The sequence below is a fragment of the Desmodus rotundus genome, chromosome 13 (genome assembly GCF_022682495.2).
Source record: "Desmodus rotundus isolate HL8 chromosome 13, HLdesRot8A.1, whole genome shotgun sequence".
NCBI lineage: Eukaryota > Metazoa > Chordata > Mammalia > Chiroptera > Phyllostomidae > Desmodus > Desmodus rotundus.
Window position 1 is genome coordinate 52898650 of NC_071399.1, and position 20065 is coordinate 52918714.

Genomic DNA, 20065 nt, shown 5'->3' on the forward strand with positions numbered 1-20065 from the left:
TTAGGTTAATACTTAACTAAATTTTATAGTTCATTTAAACAAATACTTTTCAAATGGCTTGACTTCTGAGCATATTGATGATGGGCCGTTCACAGAAAATCACGAACCAGAGTTTAAAATAATTATGAAAACAAAATTTAGAACTACAATCATTCGTTTATTTGTTTGTTTATCAAACATTTATTGAATACCTGCTTGGCGTGAGGTATTGTTTTTGGTACAAAGATGATTGGAACATAGGCCCAGCCCAGAAGTGCTATGGTTTTATTTATTGAGCAGTGATCTTTAAACATTTTTCTCAGAAAAGTTGCTATAAGAGAAGGCAACAGTTTTTCTTTTGAATGGCAAGTTGATTATTTTCATACTGATCCAGAAATCTATTATGTTAAAGCTCTTAGTTTTTTGTTTGGTAAAAGTTTTTAATTCTTTTAAAAATTTGTTTGTGTGTTTAATTGTTTTGTCACATCAGTGAATTTGTAGAGCAGGAGCGAAATAATAAATGTCAGCCACATAGTTCATGGATTTTATTTTAATACTCTGTATGATAGTATATATATGTGTGTGTACATATATATATACATTTAATATATAGTATGTTAAGTGCTTCATGAATCTTTCCTTAAAACTTCAAAGTCAAGAAAAAACCCATACATTGAAATACATATTTCTCACTGATTTCCTAAATCGATTTTGCAATATGTATCCCTTTGAACATTTTTAGGTTGATATCTAAATATTTTCCTGATAAGAATCAATAGTTACACAGTATGATGTTTCCAGTGTGTTGTAAATACTGACATTTAAAACAAGAATTGTCACAATCCTCTTTAAAGTATATCTTTTAAATGGAATCAGAATATCCTAACACTTTATTAGCTAAAATCTCTACTTTGAAAATAGATTAAAAGCTCTTTTTTTAACTGTCAGAAAATTTACACTATTTCTTTATCTCCTTGAATTTGTATTTCAATTATACTTACTCATATTTTTAACAATATATTTTTATTCTTCAGAGTTTTATTTTTGTCATACTTTATTGCAATGAAAGTGTTTAAATGTTAAAATATTTCTATCATTACAGTTATTAGAGCACATTGTTCACAAGAAAATACGGAACATCAAAAGGTTCCATATTTTCATAAAAACTGAAATTTTGTGGAAACACATCTGTTAATGACACAAGTGGTGCTTTTCCACAGTTGAATATTAATTATTGTGAAACATGTAAAGAATTTTGATATAGTAATGAGTCAATTCTTTGCTTTGCAAGTAGAGTCATTGAATCACTGAATTAGGGAGGTTCACTAAAAAGGTTTTAGCAAAATGTGTCAGATGGCTATGGTTACTTTCTCACCTAGAGGCTGCTGTTTAATCTAATGTACTCAGAAATGCTGATTAAATAAAACCATTACTGTAGAGGAGATATAATCAATAATTATAATACAGTATGAGGAATATTATTATAGAACATAAATCAGATACTATAGTAGCAGAAAGATGGGAATAATGGGGTGATCAATTCTTGAGGGAGGTGGAGATAATGCAAAAGGAAAAATTAGGGAAGGTTCAATAGGGAGATAAAGATATTTGAGTAGTTGTATGAAGGAAAAGTGTGTGAGAGAGATTTGGAAGGCCTCGGCCAAGGAAATAAAGATTCAGTCACTGAGATAGGAATACAAGAGGCAGAGCTGGTTAGAGATGGCTGGTTGGTACAGAATGGAGAATATAGAATTCTGCTTTTCTCATGTTAAATTTAAGGTGTCTCTGGAATATCTAAGTAAAATGTTCAGTAGGTTACTGGCAGGTATGGGACTCAAGGGAGAGATTGAGCCAAATTAGACATTTAAAACTTTAGTTACAGTTTCAGAGTTGGCCCATTGGTATGGATTAGATGATTTAGGAAATGGTAGCATGATAACAGAAGATGGCCAAGAACGTCAGTATCTGAAGCAGGGAGGGCAAATGCCTGGCGCATTTGAATGTCATTTTCCTCTTTGCCTACAGTACAGGCATGGCTAATTGATCACGGCCCTATCTTTTAATGAGTCCAACTTCCACTGCGATTTCTTCTTTGCATTTTTAAAGAAGCATGTTGCTTGATTTCTGAATGTTTAGAGACTTTCCAGTTATTTCTAGATCTTTCTGTTACTGATTCCATTTTCATCAGAGAACATACTTTTGATTTCAGTCCTTTGAAACTTATTAATACTTGCTTTATGGTTTAGCCTATGATCTATTTTGGTGAATGTTCCATGCACAATTAAAAATGAAATATATTCTGCTCTTGTTGAGTATAGTGTTCTATAAAAGGTCATTCAGGTTGAGTGGCCAATAGTGTTTTCAGATCTTCTCTATCCTTACTCCTACTCTTAATCTTAGTCAGAAGATCGAAAAATGATTATCTTTACTTCTGTATCCTCCTATCCCCCCCCCCCCCCGGAAATTCTTCCACCAATTACGGTGGGGGAGCTTTGCTTGCTGGGCGTCCAGTCATGGATGAGAATAAGTCTACCAAAACATGATCTGCTTGATCTGCTTGGAGAGGAAAGGTGGCTGATCTCTCAAAGGAGAAGGGCCAGGAGCCTTTTCCTCAATGGCCTTTTATTGGGTTTAATTTGTATAGGAGTACCGGGCATATATGTAAAGCTCAATCATTGTCAGGCAGTAATGATCAAACAATAGATAACATTCAAAGAACTATGATGGCTTATTCTGAGTCAGGGTCAGATAGCTAAAGGGCTATAAAACTTTGGGGAACAAACTCATTTCATGCTTGGATCCTTATCATTTAAATTGAGGGTATTAGAAAAGCAGGTTTCACAGGATTTTATGCATTGTTTCTTAGGCCTTATCGCCCAGGGAATCTGCCCTTTCCAGCATAGGGCCGCACCCACCTCTGGCATTGTTTCAGGCTTAAGGCAGACAGGGGAGGTAAGGCAGCTAAGAGATTAGGAGACTTCTTGCAGACAGAATGAGGTCTCAGGATATGTTGAAGCCGAGGGGCGAGGGTCCATCACCCCCTTTTTCTATAGCCCCCCAAGTCCTACCCTGAGGACCTCTTCATGACTGTGCCTGTCTTAGGTTGTCCCTCCCTTGAGGAATCTTACCCATCATTGGCTAACCAGTCATGCACTGGGGGGCAAGCAGGGTGAAGTAAAGTGGGCAGAGGTGGTGCTCCTGCCAGGGACATAAGCTTTGTCTCCTTAGTGGCTTAGGGTCCCAAGGTCTCTCACTCAGCCTTAGTCATGGGGGGTTACAGCTTCTGAAACCAGGCTGGGCAGTTCCCAACAAATTACCAAGAGAACTATATTAAAATATTCAGATATGAGTTTGGATTTGTTTATTTCTACTATTGCTTTTGTCAGTTTCTGGTTCATGTTTATTCTCAGTGCCCTCTTGTCAAGGTCACTACCATAGGTTTGCTGTGTTCCTCTAAGAAGGGTCACAGCTCCTTTTAGAAGCTTTCTAAATATACTTTCTCTGCTTGTTTTTTTCCCTTGCCCCTTCAGGCATGGGGGTGGTGGTAATGGCTTTCTGTTACTGGTAGTCCCATTCTTGCTAGTTTTACTAAGCTCTGCCCATACCTTCATACATGGTGTGAATGTACCGTCTGTTTCGTACTGGGACCCCGATTGATAAATGGATATGTTTAGGATAAGCATTTCAGTCAGTAGGAAAATCCAGTTCAAAAACCTAAAAAGAGTATGTTTCTGACATGTTTAAGGAACAGTGAGGAGACCTGTATGGCTGAGTAGAGTAAGTGAGGAGGACAAGAGTAGGAGGTAAAGTCAGAGAGGAAATGGAGGAGCCTTATCAGAATAGCCCTTTAGGCCATTACAAAGACTGGAGTGTTGACTGACATTACTCGATTTCTCTGTTGAGAATAAACTGTATGGTGCAAGTGTTGAAATAGGAGATGTGTTAGGAGGTGAGAGATAACACTGTTTAAAAGCGAAAATTTAACTAGTAAAACCCTTATTGCCTTGGGTCGGTATTGTGGTGGTAGAAGATGTGAAAATTGGACAATTCAGGATATATCTTAAAGATAAAGTTAATGGGATTTTCTGATAGGTTATGAGAGAGAAAAATTAAGAATGGCTGCAAGATTTCTGGTGTGAACAACTAGAAAGAGTAAATTGCCATTAGCAGAACTATGGAATACTGTGCATAGAGCACACTTTGTGGAAAGATCAGAAGTTTAGTTTTGAATATGTTATGTTTAAGTTGCCTATTAGGCATCTTGGGTATCTACGTTTGGAGTTTTGTGGGTTAGAGATATAAATTTGGAGCCAGCAATACATATTACTTGCACTTAAAGGCATAAGACTGATTGAACATATCAAAGAGTGATTGTAGATAAAATTGAAAAGAGGCTAGACCTCTCACTTTGCATCCAATGTTAAGAAATTGTGAAGAAGGGACTTCTGGCCAAGATTGAGGCATAGGTAGATATGCTTTGCTTCCTCGTACAACTGAAAGAAGGACAACAAATTTAAAAACAAAAAAACAAACAGAAGTGCCAGAAAATTGAACTGTAGGGAAGTCCAACAACCAAAGAGTTAAAGAGGAAACATTCATCCAGACTGGTAGGAGGGGAGGAGATGGGAAGCCAAGGAAGAGAGGACATGTGTCAAGGTAGTGGCTGGTGGACTGGGCAGTCTCACATCTGTATATGGGTAATTCAGGAGGAACAACTGTGGAACGAGGCAGACTGTACAACCCAGAGCTCCAGTGCAAGGAAAGAAAGCCTCAGAAACTCTAGCTGTAAAAACCTGTAGGGGGTTGTGGCAGCAGGAGAAATACCCAGTCTCATAGGAGAATCTGCTGGGGGTACCCACAGGGTCATAAACCCATTTACCCAGGAATCAGCACCAGAAAGGTGGAATTCGCTTGTGGGTAGCAGGAGAAGTGACTGAAAGCCAGGTGAAAGCCACGCAAGCAGCATTGTTCCCTCTCTGACTCCTCCCCCACATACAGCGCCACAACACAGCTAAGTGGATTGCTCTGCCCTGTAGAATACCTAAGGCTCTACCCCTTACAATGTAACAGGTACACCAAGACAAAGAACTACATCCCAAATGAAAGAACAGATCAAAACTCCAGAAAAGAATTAAGCGACGAGGAGATAGACAACCTATCAAATGCAGAGTTCAAAACACTGGTAATAAAAATGTTTATAGAAATGATGAGGGCAGACACAAAATAAAGGAAGAAGTAAAGGCTATGCAAAGTGAAATAAAGCAAAATATACAGAGAACCAACAGTGAAGGGAAGAAAATGGATTCAAATCAACAATTTGGAACAGAAGGAAGAAATAAACATCCAACCAGAACAGAATGAAGAAAAAAGAATTTTAAAAAATGAGGAGAGGTTTAGAAGCATCTGGGACAACTTTATAACATTGGAATCCTAGGGGTGACAGAAGGAGAAGAGGAAGAGCAAGAAATTGAAAACTTATTTGAAAAAATAATGAGGGAAAACTTCCCCAATGTGGCAAAGAAACTAGACATGCAAGTCCAGGATGCTCAGAGAGTTCCAAAGAAGCTGGACCCAAGGAGGACCACATCAAGACACATCATAATTAAGTTACTCAATATTAAAGATAAGGAGAGAATCTTAAAAACAGCAAGAGATAGTTACCTACAAAGGAGTTCCCATAAGACTTCCAGCTGATTTCTCACAAGGAATCTTGCAGGTAAGAAGGGGCTGGAAAGAAGTATTCAAAGTCATGAAAGGCAAGGACCTACATCCAAGATCACTCATTCCAGCAAAGTTATCATTTAGAATGGGAGGGAAGATAAAGTGATTCCCAGATAAGGTCAAGTTAAAGGAGTTCATCATCACCAAGCCCTTATGTGAAATATAAAAGGGACTTATCTAAGAAAAGGAAGATCAAAACTATGAACAGTAAAATGACAAAAAACTCGAAACCATCAATGACTGAACCTATAAACAAAAACTAAACAAACAACTGGAATGGGAGCAGAATCACAGAAATGGAAATCACATGGAGGGTTATCAGCAGGGAGGAGGTGGAGGAGAGAGGGGGACAAGGTACAGGGAATAAGAAGCATGATTGGTAGGTACAAAATAGGGGGAGGTTAAGAATAGTATAGGAAATGTAGAAGCCAAATAACTTATATGTACGATCCATGGATGTGAACTAAGGGGGAGCGAGAGGAATGCTGGAGAGGCTGAGTTCAGGGTAGAAGGGGGTAAAGGGAAGAAAAAAAATGGGACAACTGTAATAGCATAATGAGTCGGATACACTTAAAAAAAAAAGAAATTGTGAAGTGGAAGAGGAAAGGCAACTTGGAAAGTCATTGTGAGGTAGGAGGAAAACAGGAGGTAAGGGGCAAGGTGGAGGGGGAAAGAGAGGGGGGAGAGGGAGAGAGATGGAATCCCTTTTTGTAAGTCTTAACAGCAGGCAGGGCCCTGTCTTCACTCTGGAAATCACAATTGTTCTGCCTCCTACCTCCCCTACCCCCAGCTCCCCCTGCCCTCTACCCCCAGCTACTAGGCTGTGGGTAATAATCTAGGTTTGGCTGATTAAATGCTCCTGCCCAAGACTGAATCACGAGGGAGTTATGTAACAGATGCAGGAACAAATTACTTATGGCAATGTTCTTATTATTGGAAGAAGCATCTGAAAAATTTAGACTAAAGATGAAGAATCATGATTTTTGCAACTTAAAATAATGTTTTTCAACTTTTCTACATGTGTGAACAATATCAAAATACAATGGGAAAAAGTTGTCCTCTGCTCATGGTATTCATTATTTAGATTTAGTGCTGCCAGGGGCAGGGTCTCAAGTGTGTTTATCCTGGGGAGTGACTTTGTGTTTCCTGTTGCCTTCCCTGCCACATTTGATCTAGTTTCTGAGCCTAGGTCTCTTCAGTGACCCATGGTTCTGTGAGTTATTTCATATAACTGCTGTAACAGAAACCTTTTACTAAGCTATTTTTGAGATGTTTCTGTTACAGTAGTTCTGTGAAGGAGCTCAGAGGACTCATGCTTACTTAGAGTCAAAGTTAAATGAAATAATATAAATAATATATCTGTAACAATATTTGCCAAATAGCCAGTATTCAGTAAGTATTAGCTGTTTACTTCAGAGGGAAATTCTTTTGATTTGTACAATTGAACTCTAAATATATGTGTTCTGTATCAGAAAGTACGTATATACCTGGGTTTTGCACTGTATTTCTACATTTCTCTCAATCTGTCACCAGACAGGGACAAGGCCCTGAGCGGATATGCCTCAGGCTGGCCTGTAGTGTGTGGGTTCTTAACTTCATGCAGGCAAGATTTCACAACATGAGTCCAGGTAATTTTGAGAGTATGTTTATCAGAGCTGGGGAAGTGAAACAAAGGAAGAACTTAGGGTAGAAGAAGGAACGGGGGAGAGCCTAGGCTGTGCTCTGCTTTGGCTCCCTGGAACCATTATAGGAAAGAAGTGAGCCAAGGTGGGGCTGCTTTTAGCTCCCTGGAAAAGCAGAGAAAAAGGGACCTTAGAGACAGGAGCAGGGGGTAGGCCTGGGATGAGCTGCCACTGCCTGCTGCTCCCCTGCTTGCAAGTCTCCTGGGGACCTTTAGACAATACGAGGAAGTAGTAAGTTCATGCCTGAGAAGGGGCACGCATGTGCTCTAGAGGGAGCCTGCACTGGTGTTCTTTGTCTTGAGGGTTTTAATTTCTCTTCTGCAGGTGAGAATCTTAGGGGAGGGTTTTAGCAGAATATTCAGCTTTCAAGGTGTATTTTTAATATGCTGATGCATCAGAATGAGTGTATGGAAGAGTTTGGAATTATTCTTTGGTCTGCTTTATTGTTTTACATTTATCTTGGGTTTGTGTGGCTCTAATTGGGTTTTTGTTATTTGTTCCTCTGACTTTGTCCATCCTTGGGTTTAGCTAGCACAAATGGCATTAAATTGGGTTTTTGTCTTCTATTTCCCCAACCGGTGTGACTTAAGCTGTGGATGTATTCTCTGGTTAGGGAGGAGAGGTATAAAGCATTTGCTCTCAAGTATCCTTGGTTAGGGAAATAAGGTCTTCTGATTCACTAGCTGGCTGTAAGTTGTTCAGATAGTTTGGCCTTGTTGAATTATCTTGACTCAGTTTCCCCATTCTACTTGCCCAGGAATTTTCCTAGCTTTCCAATCCTGCCTCATCTGTAATACATTTATTCATCTATAAAATCTTTCCCCCCCCCATATTCACAAATTTCTTCATTTGTAAATTCTGTCTCGTGCATTATTTTAGGAATGTGTAAAGTACTTAGAAGATGGTAATCATTCAACAAGTCAGTACTGTTGTTATTATTGCCGTGATTTATTTAAGGCCTTGGTCTCCAGGATACCTCACTAGCTCCAAACCGACAGTGTTAAAAGATGTGTCATAGCGTCTTTTCCCGAGTATTAGAGCTCTTTCCAAATGAAGTTCCAGGTGCAGATGGTATTGACATACCTATTTTGCTGTTGGAGAGAGCAAAATAGAGGTTGTTGGTTTAGTCTTCCACTTTAGAAGATTAGCTAGAAATTAATATTATTTAAAAAAAATTAAAACCCTGTAGAAGTTCCTGAGAACTTTTGTTCTCTTTAGTTTGTTTCATGTAAGGATTCTTGGCAAATATACCACTGGGGCTTTATTTTTTTATGTATTTAGAAATATTGAATTTCGAGGCTACGTTGTTAGAGAACCTGAAGTTGTATGTAGAAAAATAAGAACCTATAGAGATGTAAAAGGTTGTAGAGCTGTGATAACAGTAACACCCTAGATGCTTTGGATGATTCTAAACAAAATACTTCCTTCTTTATTGTTGTTGACTCTTGATATTTATGAGAAAAAGCTGGTTAATATGCATATTTTATTATACTTTACCTTTTTTGCTGAAGTGGCATTTAAAATGCAAATTTCACCTATGCTTCACTTCTCCTTTCCATCTTTATACTTCGGATGGCAGCTTTACTGCATGGTGTCTAAGGCGCCTGACACAGACTGATCTGAGTACGTTTCTATAATAACCCTCTTTCTAGGTCAGGAGAATTGTTGCTGGGAGAGGCAGTGTGTGGTTTTCTCCCTTGTCTCTTGTAATGCTGTGTTTCTTTATTCTCTTTTTAGGTGATACAGTTAATATTGGAGATGTATCTTACAAGTTGAAAACTCCTAAGAGCCCGGAACTTGTGCCACAGAACTACAGTAAGAAATATTTATTTATGAGAGAATAACTGTTAACATTTCATTATGTGAATTTTTAAACATGTACAGCACTAAAGGGAATAATATAAATCTGATATATATATCAGTTAGCTTCAGCATTTATCAGCATATGCTAGCCTTCTCTTACCTGACTTCCAGGTTTTTGTTCTGATGTGTTTAAAACCTGACCCTACATTGTATCACCTCACCCATGAATATTTCAGTAAAACTTTCATTCTTTAGTTAGGACAAAATTTACATATAATAAAGTGCACAGTTCTAAGTAATTATTTTGTTTGGTTTTGACAATTTTATAAACCTGTATAACCACCAAGATTATTTTCATCACTGAATGTTCTTTTGTGCCCCTTTCCAACTACCCTGCCCTGGAAACCACTATTCTCTTTTTTACCATAATAGATTAGTTTTGCCTTTTCTTCAGCTGTATATAAATACAATCATATGGCATGATTGTTTTTGTGTGTAACTGTCTTCTTTCTATCAAGGTAATGATTTTTAGGTTCACCCATGTTGCTATACCTATCAGTTTGTTTTTATTGCTGGGTATTATTCTATTTTATAAATATACCACATTTTGTTGATCTATTCTCCAGTTCATAGACATTTGAATAGTTTCTATTTTGGGGCTGTTATAAATAAGGTGCTATGAACATTCCTGTACAGTGATGTGGTCCTAAGTTTTCACTTCTCTTGAGGAAATGGCAGTTGAATATATGTGTCATGGGGCGGGGGGCCTGTTTGTAAGATATTGCCAAACAGTTCTACAAAGTAGTCGGGCCATTTTACCCTTTGACCAGCAGTGATGTTGTATATCCTTACCAACTTGGTATTTCTAGTCTTTTTCTTTTAAATTTTACTCATTCTACTAGATATGAAATGGTAACTCATCATGGTTTTTGTTTTATAACAGCTTTATTGAAGAATAATTCATATAACATAACTTCACCTTTTTGAAGTATAAAACTCAGTGGTTTTTAGTATATCCACAAAGTTGTGCAACCATGGCACTATCTAACTTGAGGACATTTTCATTACCCCAAAAAGAAACCTCACATCCATTAACAGTCCCTTCTTATTTCCTCCTCCTTCTACCCCTGTCTGCTTCCGCAAACCCCTGCCTTTGGCAATCACTAATATATTTTGTTTGTATGGATTTGTCTAATCTGAACATTTCATCTGAATGGGATCATACGTAATGTCGCATTTGTGTCTGGCTTATTTCATAGTATCATCATAACTGTCATAACTTAAAATGTTTTTAAGGTTCATTCATGTTTTAACATGTATTGGTAATTCATTTCTTTTTGTGGCTAAATAATATTTCATTGCATGAATGTACCACATGTTGTTTATCCACTGATCAGTTGATGGACATTTGGATTGTTTCTGCTTTTGGGCTATCATGAGTACCATTGCTATGAACATTCATGCAAAAGAAGTTTTAGTGTGGGCACATGTATTCAGTTGTCTTGGGTATGTACCTAGGAGTGTTATTGCTAGGTCATATGGTAACTCCATGTTTAACATTTTCAGTAATTACCAAACTGTTTTCCAAGGAAGGTGCACCATTTTACATTCGGACCAACACTGTGTGAGGATTCCAGTTTCTCCGCATTTCACCAGCACTTGTTATCGTCTGTTCTATAGCCACCTTCGTGGGTGCATTTCCCTAATGACTCACAGACACTTCTTTGCTCAAAATCGTGTCACTTCTTAATTCCTTAAATTACTCTCTAATACCTTAGGAACAAAGGTCAATCCTTACCTTTCATGACCTAGTCTCGGCCTAATCTTTTGCCACTTTCAGTCCCTTATTATATGTTCCGGTCATTGAATACAATACAGAATAATTTTTTGTTCACTCTTCATATTCTTCCACTAGACTACCTGCTCCTTCAGGGAGAATATCTCACTTTCATCTAACATAAATTTCCATTTGCTGTACTTCCCAAATGGCTCTGCAATCTGTCTTTTCCATTCTGTCCTACTCTTACTATATTTTTTGAAGTTATTTTCTTAGTGGTCTACTCTAGGGATACAATTATTAATTTAAGTTAAAATAAATTTGTTCAGATTAATTCCAACTTAAATTCAATAGTATAAAAACTTATTGTTCCCTTTCACTTCCTTTGTGCTATTATTGTCATACTAATTATATCTTTTTATTTTATTTTTTAAAATATTTTTTATTGATTATACTATTACAGTTGTTCCATTCCCCTCCTTTATTCCCCCACCCCTGCACACTCCCTCCCACCCACATTCCCCCACTTTAGTTCATGTCCATGGGTCATACATATAAGTTCTGTGACTTCTACATTTCCTATACTTTCTTAACCTCCCCATGTCTATCTTCTACCTACCATTTATGCTGTTTATTCTCTGTACCTTTTCTGACTCCCTCCCTCTCCCCCACTGATAACCCTCCATGTGATCTCCATTTCTGTGATTCTGTTTCTGTTCTGGTTGTTTGCTTAGTTTGTTTTTGTTTGTGTTTTAGGTGTGGTTGTTAATAACTGGGAGTTGGGAGTTTGTGGTCATTTTACTGTTCATAGTTTTGATCTTCCTTTTCTTAGATAAGTTCCTTTAACATTTCATATAATAAGGGCTTGGTGATGATGAACTCCTTGAACTTGACTTATCTGGGAAGCACTTTATCTGCCCTTCCATTCTAAATGATAGCTTTCCTGGATAGAGTAATCTTGGATGTAGGTCCTTGCCTTTTATGACTTTGAATACTTCTTTCCAACCCCTTCTTGCCTGTAAAGGTTTCTTTGGAGAAATCAGCTGATAGTCTTAGGGGAACTCCTTTGTAGGTAACTCAATTTTATTTATTTATTTATTTATTTATTTATTTTTTTTTTCATTTAAGACAGGGAATACTTTATTCAAACCCATCAGAGAAATGAACTGGTTGGGTCTGTAACAAAGTGTCATGTGTTAAAGCATAGGCCAGTAATTGTATATGAGTATACCCTGCTACATATAAATTAACCAATCAGACCACAACTTTTCAATGTTTAAAACAGAATAAGCTTCCCTGTAAAAGCAGCACCATTGTGACATTTTAACTTTAGTATTCCTCTCTTTCTTCCTCACCCTCTCCTTCAACAGAATCCATACCAACCTCCTCATAATCCTTCTCTAGGGCAGCCATGTCCTCACAGGCCTCAGAAAACTCTCCTTCCTCCATGCCCTCACCCACATACCAGTAGACAAAGGCGCGCTTGGCGTACATCAGGCCAAACTTGTGGTCCAGGCGAGCCCAGGCCTCAGCAATAGCTGTGGTGTTGCTCATTATGCACACAGCTCATTGTACTTTGGCTAGGTCTCCACCAGGCACCACAGTGGGGAGCTGGTAATTAATGCCAACTTTGAAGCCAGTGGGGCACTAGTCCACAAACTGGATGCTACACTTGGTCTTGATGGTGGCAATGGCAGCATTGACATCTTTGGGAACCATGTCTCCACGGTACAACAGGCAGCAATCCATGTATTTACCGTGGCGAGGGTCACATTTCACCATCTGGTTTGCTGGCTCAAAGCACGCATTGGTGATCTCTGCTACAGAAAGCTGTTCATGGTAGGCTTTGTCAGCAGAGATGACAGGGGCATATGTGGCCAGAGGGAAGTGGATGTGGGGATAGGGCACCAGGTTGGTCTGGAATTTGGTCAGATCGACATTCAGGGCTCCATCAAACCTGAGGGAAGCAGTGATGGAGGACACAATCTGACCTATCAACCTATTCAGGTTAGTATAGGTTGGGCGCTCAATATCGAGGTTTCTACAACAGATGTCATAGATGGCCTCATTGTCAATCATGAAGGCACAATCAGAGTGCTCCAGGGTGGTATGGGTGGTGAGGATGGAGTTGTAGGGCTCCACTACAGCTGTGGAACCCTGGGGGGCTGGGTAAATGGAGAACTCCAGCTTGGACTTCTTGCCATAATTGACAGAGAGACGCTCCATCAGCAGGGAGGTAAACCTGGAACCAGTTCCCCCACCAAAGCTGTGGAAAACCAAGAATCCCTGAGGACCTGTGCAGTGGTCAGCCAGTTTCTGAATCTGGTCCAGCACGAGGTCAATGATCTCCTTGCCAATGGTGTAGTGTCCACGGGCATGGTTATTGGCAGCATCTTCCTTGCCTGTGATCAGCTGCTCAGGGTGGAAGAGCTGGCGGTAGGTACCAGTGCTGCTTTGTGGAGCTGTATGTGGGGGAAGAGTCAGAGAGGGAATAATGCCAGTTGGTAGCTTGCTTGGCTCTTGCCTTACTTTCTACCACTTCCCTCGCTTCCCACATGTGGATTGTGCCCTTTCCTGTGCTGATCCCAGGTGGGTAGTCTTGTGCATGTTCTAGGGTCCCTGGGCCTCTCCAATGGACTGTCTTATGAGACTGGGAGTTTCTCCTGCTGCCACAATCCCCATAGGTATTTACAGCCAGAGGTTTGAGGCTTTATTTCCCCATGCTTGAACCCTGGGTTGTGCGGTTTTTCTCACTCCCCAGTTGTCCCTCCTGGCTTATCTGCACACAAATATGGGAAATGCTGTTCACCAGCCACTACCTTGTTCTCTGCCCCCGGCTTTCCATCTCCGCCCCTCCTACCAGTCTGAATGAACATTTCTTCTTTAACTCTTTGGCTGTCAGACTTCCATGCAGTTTAATTTTCTGGCAGTTCTGTTTGTTTTGTTGTTTTTAAATTGGTTGTTACCCTTCTTTTGGTTGTGTGAGGAAGTGAAGTGTTTCTACATATGCCTCCATTTTGGACGGAATCCCTGTTAACTATTATTATATCTTTGTATATTAAAAGTTTACTGACACTTATTTGTAATTATCATTTTATGAAGTTGTGTTTTAAATCACATAAAAGAGTCCTGGCTGTTGTGGCTAAGTTGGTTGGAGTGTTGTCCTATAAAATGAAAGGTTACAGGTTTTCTTCCCAGTCAGGGCACATGCCTGGGTTGCAGGTTCAGTCCCTGGTCACAGCTGTTTCTCTCTGCTTTCTATCCCCTTTCTCTGAAATCAATGGTTTCAGGTGAAGATAAAAAAAAATTAGAAGAAATGAGTTACAAACCAAAATATGTTTATACTGTCTTTCTATTTGCACATGTAGTTACCTCCACTGGTATTCTTCCTTTGTGTGGATTTGAGTTCTGTCTTGTGTGCTTTCATTTCAGCACAAAGGAAGGACTCCCATTAGTATTTCTTATAGGGAAGATCTGCTGGTGATGAGTTCTCTTTGTATTTGTTTATCAGGAAGTTTCCTAATTTTGCTTTATTGTTTGAGAGATAATTTTACTGGATATGGAATTTTGATTTGACAGGTTTTATTTTCTTTCAGCACTTTGACTATGTCATCTTACTGCCTATGGCCTCCATAGTTTCTCATGAGGAGTCAGATATGTCATTAAGGATCCTCCTTTATGTGATGAGTCACTTTTCTCTCTGCTATCAAGATACTCTCTTTGATTTTGGCTTTTGATAGTTTGGCTGTGGTATGTGTAATAACAAATCTTTTTCAGTTTTACCTATTAGGAGGTTTACAGCTTCTTGGATGTGTAGATTAATGTTTTCCCATCAATTTAGGGGAGTATTTGCCAATTATTTTTAATTGTTATTTTTTCTTTTCCTTTCTTTGTCTTTCTGGGACTCTCAATATGTATATGTTAGTATACTAGATAGTGTCCCATGGATTTCTGTGGCCCTTTTTATATTTTTTCTTTATTTTCTTTCTTTTTTTTTTCTGTTTCTTAGACTGTATAATGTCAGTTGGCCTATATTCAAGGTTGCTGATTATCCTGCCTGGTCACATCTGTTGTTGAGCTCCTCTACTGACTTTTTAAATTTTACTTATTATACTTTTCAACTTCAGAATTTCTATTTGGATCTTTTAAATTATTTCTTTCTTTAGTGATATTTTCTGGTGAGATATTGTTCACATGGTTTCCTTTAGTTTATAGACATGCTTTCTTTTTAGTTCTTTGAAAATATTTGATTAGCTGACTTAAAATGCTGTCTACTAAGTCCAATGTCTGGCTTCCTCAGAGAATTTTTATTGAGTGCTTTTTTTTCTTTGTATAGAAGCCATAATTTCCTATTTATTTGTGTTTCTTATACATTTTTTTGTTGGAAAGCAGACATATTAAATAGCATAATGTAGCAGATCTCCTCCCTTTCCCAAGGTTTGTTTTTACTCATTGTTTTTGTTGTTGTTTGTTTGTTCACTGACTTTGGGGACTGTGTTTCTAAAGTTTATATACCTTGTCATGTGCAGCCATTGAAGTTCCTGCTTAGTTAGCTTAGCAGTTAGGTAATGATTGGACAGAAATTTCTTAAATGCTTTGAACAAATAAATTCTCTCAGTCTTTGGGCACGATTTCAGTGTTCCACAGACAGCTTACAGGTGTGTCTTAGCCTTCATTTCCTGTTTGTGCAAATCTTTAATGTCAGCCAACTGTGTGAGATTTGGCCCTTCTCAGGACTTCCCTGGACATGTGCATAGCCTTTTAGATACCTAGGCATGTACTGGAGCTATACAAAGCCTCCTTTGGCCATCTCATTCCCAGTTTTTCCTTTAGCTTGAAATGGTTTTGCTTCCTCAGGCAGCTGTGCTGTTAAGCAAGTATAGCTTATTTTTTTTTGACAGCGGCACTGGGGTAGTGCTGTTTCTACACAGGGAGTTCTGAGTGGGTCAAATAAAGACAAATTCAAAGAATGGAGCTTTTCTTTTCAGGGTGCTGCTAGATAGGTCAATAGGGATAATTCCCTATGTGTGGGGCATTTGGGGAGCCCTAGCCCTGTACTGTCCCTGTCAGTGGTTGCCAGACTGATGGATTTCACCATCAATGTGGGCAGTTGATTTTCAAGACCACCACAGATGTGGGGAGAGAGATGGGAAAAGCCCAAGTTAAAACACCACAAAGCTCACTGTTATTACTAAGGTTCATCTATTGTTATTGGATAAATATTGTCAGACCATTGGAAGTCTTTTGTTAATTACTAGAGTTCTGAAAAAGTTGATTTTTGGCAAATTTTGCCAGTGTCCTTATTACTTTCATGAAAGAGTGGATTTCAGAGGTCCTAGGCTTTGTTTTGCTTTCATTAGATTCCATTTAAAGCTGAAAATATGTAAATGATTCCATTTACATATTTTGAGGAATTGACCAGAATTTTCCCTTCAGCTGGTTTGGGATCTAAATTCTGGTGAGATTCCAGAGTTCTCTTAATGCTCTTTATCTCAATCTCCAGATCTACACACAATAGTCAACCTCTCTTTGCTTTATAGCTACCAGCTGTTTGGATGACTGGGGAGTTCTCTTTGCATTGAGTCCTGTATTATGCTTTTTGCAACTCACATCTCTCTTGTCCAGTTGCCTTGCCTCTGTTCCTTAGAGGACATGTTAGAGAAGGTCAAGAGAGCCTCAAAGGGATTTATCTTAGCTCTTTTGCTTCAGCATCATCCTTGAGAACTACCTTGCACTGAGTAAAGACCTGAAGTGTTTTGGAAAGATTTCTGTTGCTTTTTCTGTCCCACCCCCAGCCTTCTGTGGATGGTTGACTTGCTTTATAAAGAAAGGTCCAGCATGCTTCAGGAAGGATATTTCTCAGCTCCTGTCCTGCATCTGGTTTTTAGTGTGTACCCCTGTATATTTAGTGAAGCCAATGGACAAGTGTTAGTGGGTGGGTGGAGATTTTCCCTGTGGCTGGGACTTCTCAGTAGATTAATTTATCATGCCAGCCCATGTGTGGCTATTACAAGTTTGTTAGAAGTTTACCTTGGTGATTCTGACACATTTATGGCAGATACTTTCTCCTCCTGCCATTCTACTAGGAATAAAAATTAGCTCTGTGTTTTTTTTCTCCTTGAAAGGGCTCATTACTTTTTAGAATCTAGTTCATTTAGGTTTCTTAGTATCTTTAGCTATATGATGGGCTTTTAAGAAACTGTGCTTTTTGTAGATTAACTGGCTTGTTCTGGTTGTTAGGTGGGAATTGAAATTCTTTTATAATTCTCCCTAAGCTAACTAGATGTGGGAGTTATTTTTAATGTTCCATTATTTATTGACATGCCTACTTATATTATTATAATAAATAGGTTTTCTTTTCTGAGGTTAGACTAGTGACATAATTCTTTATTATACTTATCTAGAGAAAAATTAACAAAATATTCGATAACAACTTACATACCCTAGATACACAATAATTGAAAATCACTAATTTTTCTGACTTTTGGCTGTTTTCTTCTTATGAATGTGGCTAATGTTTTATAGTAAACTTCACAAGTGAGGAATAATATCCACTTAATAGATAGTAGGAAAACTTTTATGTAGTCTGAGTTCTATAGGGTAACAACTGCTTGGGGGGAAATTATATTTATAATTTTTTCTGTACTACTTTCTTCTCTTTTTTTTTTTAAAGATTACCATGGATTTGTTGAGGGGGTGGTTTTGTGTGGGGGATTGGAGGCTTAGCACTTTGAGGGTAGAAGGGAGATGCTATCTGTACTACTTTCTAGATGTGTGAATTTCATTTTCTTTCTTTTATATTTAAATGTGTTAATTTCTGTAGTCATTCAACTGACCTCAGTCTCCTTGATTATATGGGGATGATTATTTCAACTTTATGGATATATCATAAGGATTAAATCAAATGGCATAAGTGACATGTGTGATAGTGCCTGGCTCACATGGCTCAGTAAATGAGTTCCTGACACAACCATTTTCCCAGTCTCCTGATTCTTCTTCCTTTTCTTTTTTAAATTAATTAATTAATTTTAAATTATATTTTATCGATTGTGCTATTACAGTTGTCCCAATTTCCCCTTTACCCTCCTCCACCCAGCACCACCTACTCCCTCAGGCAATGCCCACACCATTGTTCATGTCCGTGGGTCATGTGTGTAAGTTCTTTGGCTACTCCATTTCCTATACTGTACTTTACATCCCCATGGCTATTTGTAACTACCAATTTATACTTCTTAATCCCCTCACCTCTTTACTCATTACCCTACAACACCCTCCCATCTGGTAATCATCAAAAATCTCTCCATATCCATGATTCCGTCTCTGTTCTTATTTGCTTAGTTTGTTTTTTAGACACAATTGTTGATAGATATGTATTTATTGCCATTTTTATTGTTAATAGTTTTGATCTTCTTTTCCTTATATAAGTCCCTTTAACATTTCATATAATAATGGTTTGGTGATGATGAACTCCTTTAGTCTTTCTTGTCTGGGAAGCTCTTTATGTGTCCTTCAATTCTGAATGATAGCTTTGGTGGGTGGAGCCATCTTGGCTGTATTTCTCTGCTTTTCATGACTTCGAATATTTCTTATCCCTTCTACCTGCAGTTTCTTTTGCAAAATCAGCTGACATTCTTATGGGAACTCCCCTGTAGGTAATTAAATTCTTTTCTCTTGCTGCTTTTAAGATTCTCTCTTTATCTTTAACCTTTGGCATTTTAATTATAATGTGTCTTCGAGTGGGCCTATTTGCATCCATCTTGTTTGGGACTCTGTGCTTCCTGGACGTGCATGTCCCATACATGCAAGTCCTTCATCAATTTAGGGATAGTTTCTCTCATTATTTTTTCAAATAGATTTCCAATTTCTTTCTCTTTCTCTTCTCCTTCTGGCACCCCTATGAGGTGAATGTTGGAATGTTGAAGTTGTCCCAGAGGCTGCTTACACTATCTGCCTTTCTTGTATTCTTTTTTCTTCTTGTTCTGAATGTTTGTTTTTTGCTTCCTTAAGTTCCAAATCATTGATTTGATTCTCGGCTTCATCCACTCTATTGTTTTTTCCCTGTAAATTGTCCTTTATTTCTATTAGTGTATCCTTTGTTTCTGACTGGATCTTTTATATACTGTTTAGGTCCTTACTAAGTTCCTTATAACCATGTTTTAAACTCTACATCTGATAGATGCTTATCTCCATTTTGTTTAGGTTTTTTCCTGTAATTTTGATCTGTTCTTTCATTTGGGTCATGTTTCTTTGTCTCCTAATTTTTGCAGCCTCCCTGTGTTTGTTTCTATGTATTAGGTTGAGCTGCTATGACTCCCTGTCATGGTAGCTTGGTCTAATGTAGGTTTTATATAAGGTCCAGTGGTACAGCCTTCCATATCACCCAAGCTGGGTACTTGAAGTGTGCCCTTTGTGTGGGCTGAGCACACCCTGCTATTGTAGTTGAGCCTTGATTGCTGTTGGCAGATAAATGGGAGGGATTTATCCAGGCCATTCAGCTGTGAGGATTGGCTGTGACCACTGACCACCAACATCTACCCTTCATGGAGGATCAGCTGCTCAGGGGCAGGGTGGTGGTGCTCTGACATGGTCTGTGACTGTCCACTAGGTAGGTGCATAGGCCCTGAGGTTTCTTGAGTGATGCAGGCCAAGGTCAGTTTCCACTTGTGTTCTGCCTGGACCATGCTACATGAGCTATAAAGCAATCTGAGATGGCTGCTACTTGTGCTGGGTTTGGAGGTTCCCAGGTGAAGCCAAGCTGTGAATCTAAGCTGGCTGCTGCTAGTGCTGGACCTAGCACTGGGACCACTTAGCAAGAGGTACAGAGGCTGGGAACTTACTAAGGCTGGCTGTTGCTTGTTTGAAAGGATTTAGGACCTGTATGCCACTGGTGCCTTTCAAGCTGCTACTCTGGTGCTGGGGCTCAGAGATAGTGAGTCTGAGTAAGTTTATGTGTGAGTTCTTTAAGGGGAACTGCTTGGGACTTCAGAAGTTTCTTCCACCAACTCAATGCCTGCTGGTTTTTGCAGCTGGAAGTTTTGGAGACTTAATCTTCCTGGCACTGAAAACCTGGGTGGGGGGTACCTGATGTGGGCTGGGACTTCCT

The 20065-nt window shown here is 38.8% G+C and overlaps 1 protein-coding gene and 1 pseudogene across 1 annotated transcript in view; one reads left to right on the plus strand and one right to left on the minus strand.

Moving 5' to 3' along the window:
• Window positions 1-20065, plus strand: part of VWA8 (von Willebrand factor A domain containing 8) — a 388865-nt gene that overhangs the window by 6082 nt on the left and 362718 nt on the right. Inside the window, exon 2 of the mRNA XM_024569321.4 lies at window positions 9120-9197. Coding sequence (XP_024425089.3) covers window positions 9120-9197 — 78 coding nt within the window. The remainder of the gene's footprint in view (window positions 1-9119; window positions 9198-20065) is intronic.
• Window positions 12075-17040, minus strand: LOC112313497 (tubulin alpha-1A chain-like; annotated as a pseudogene).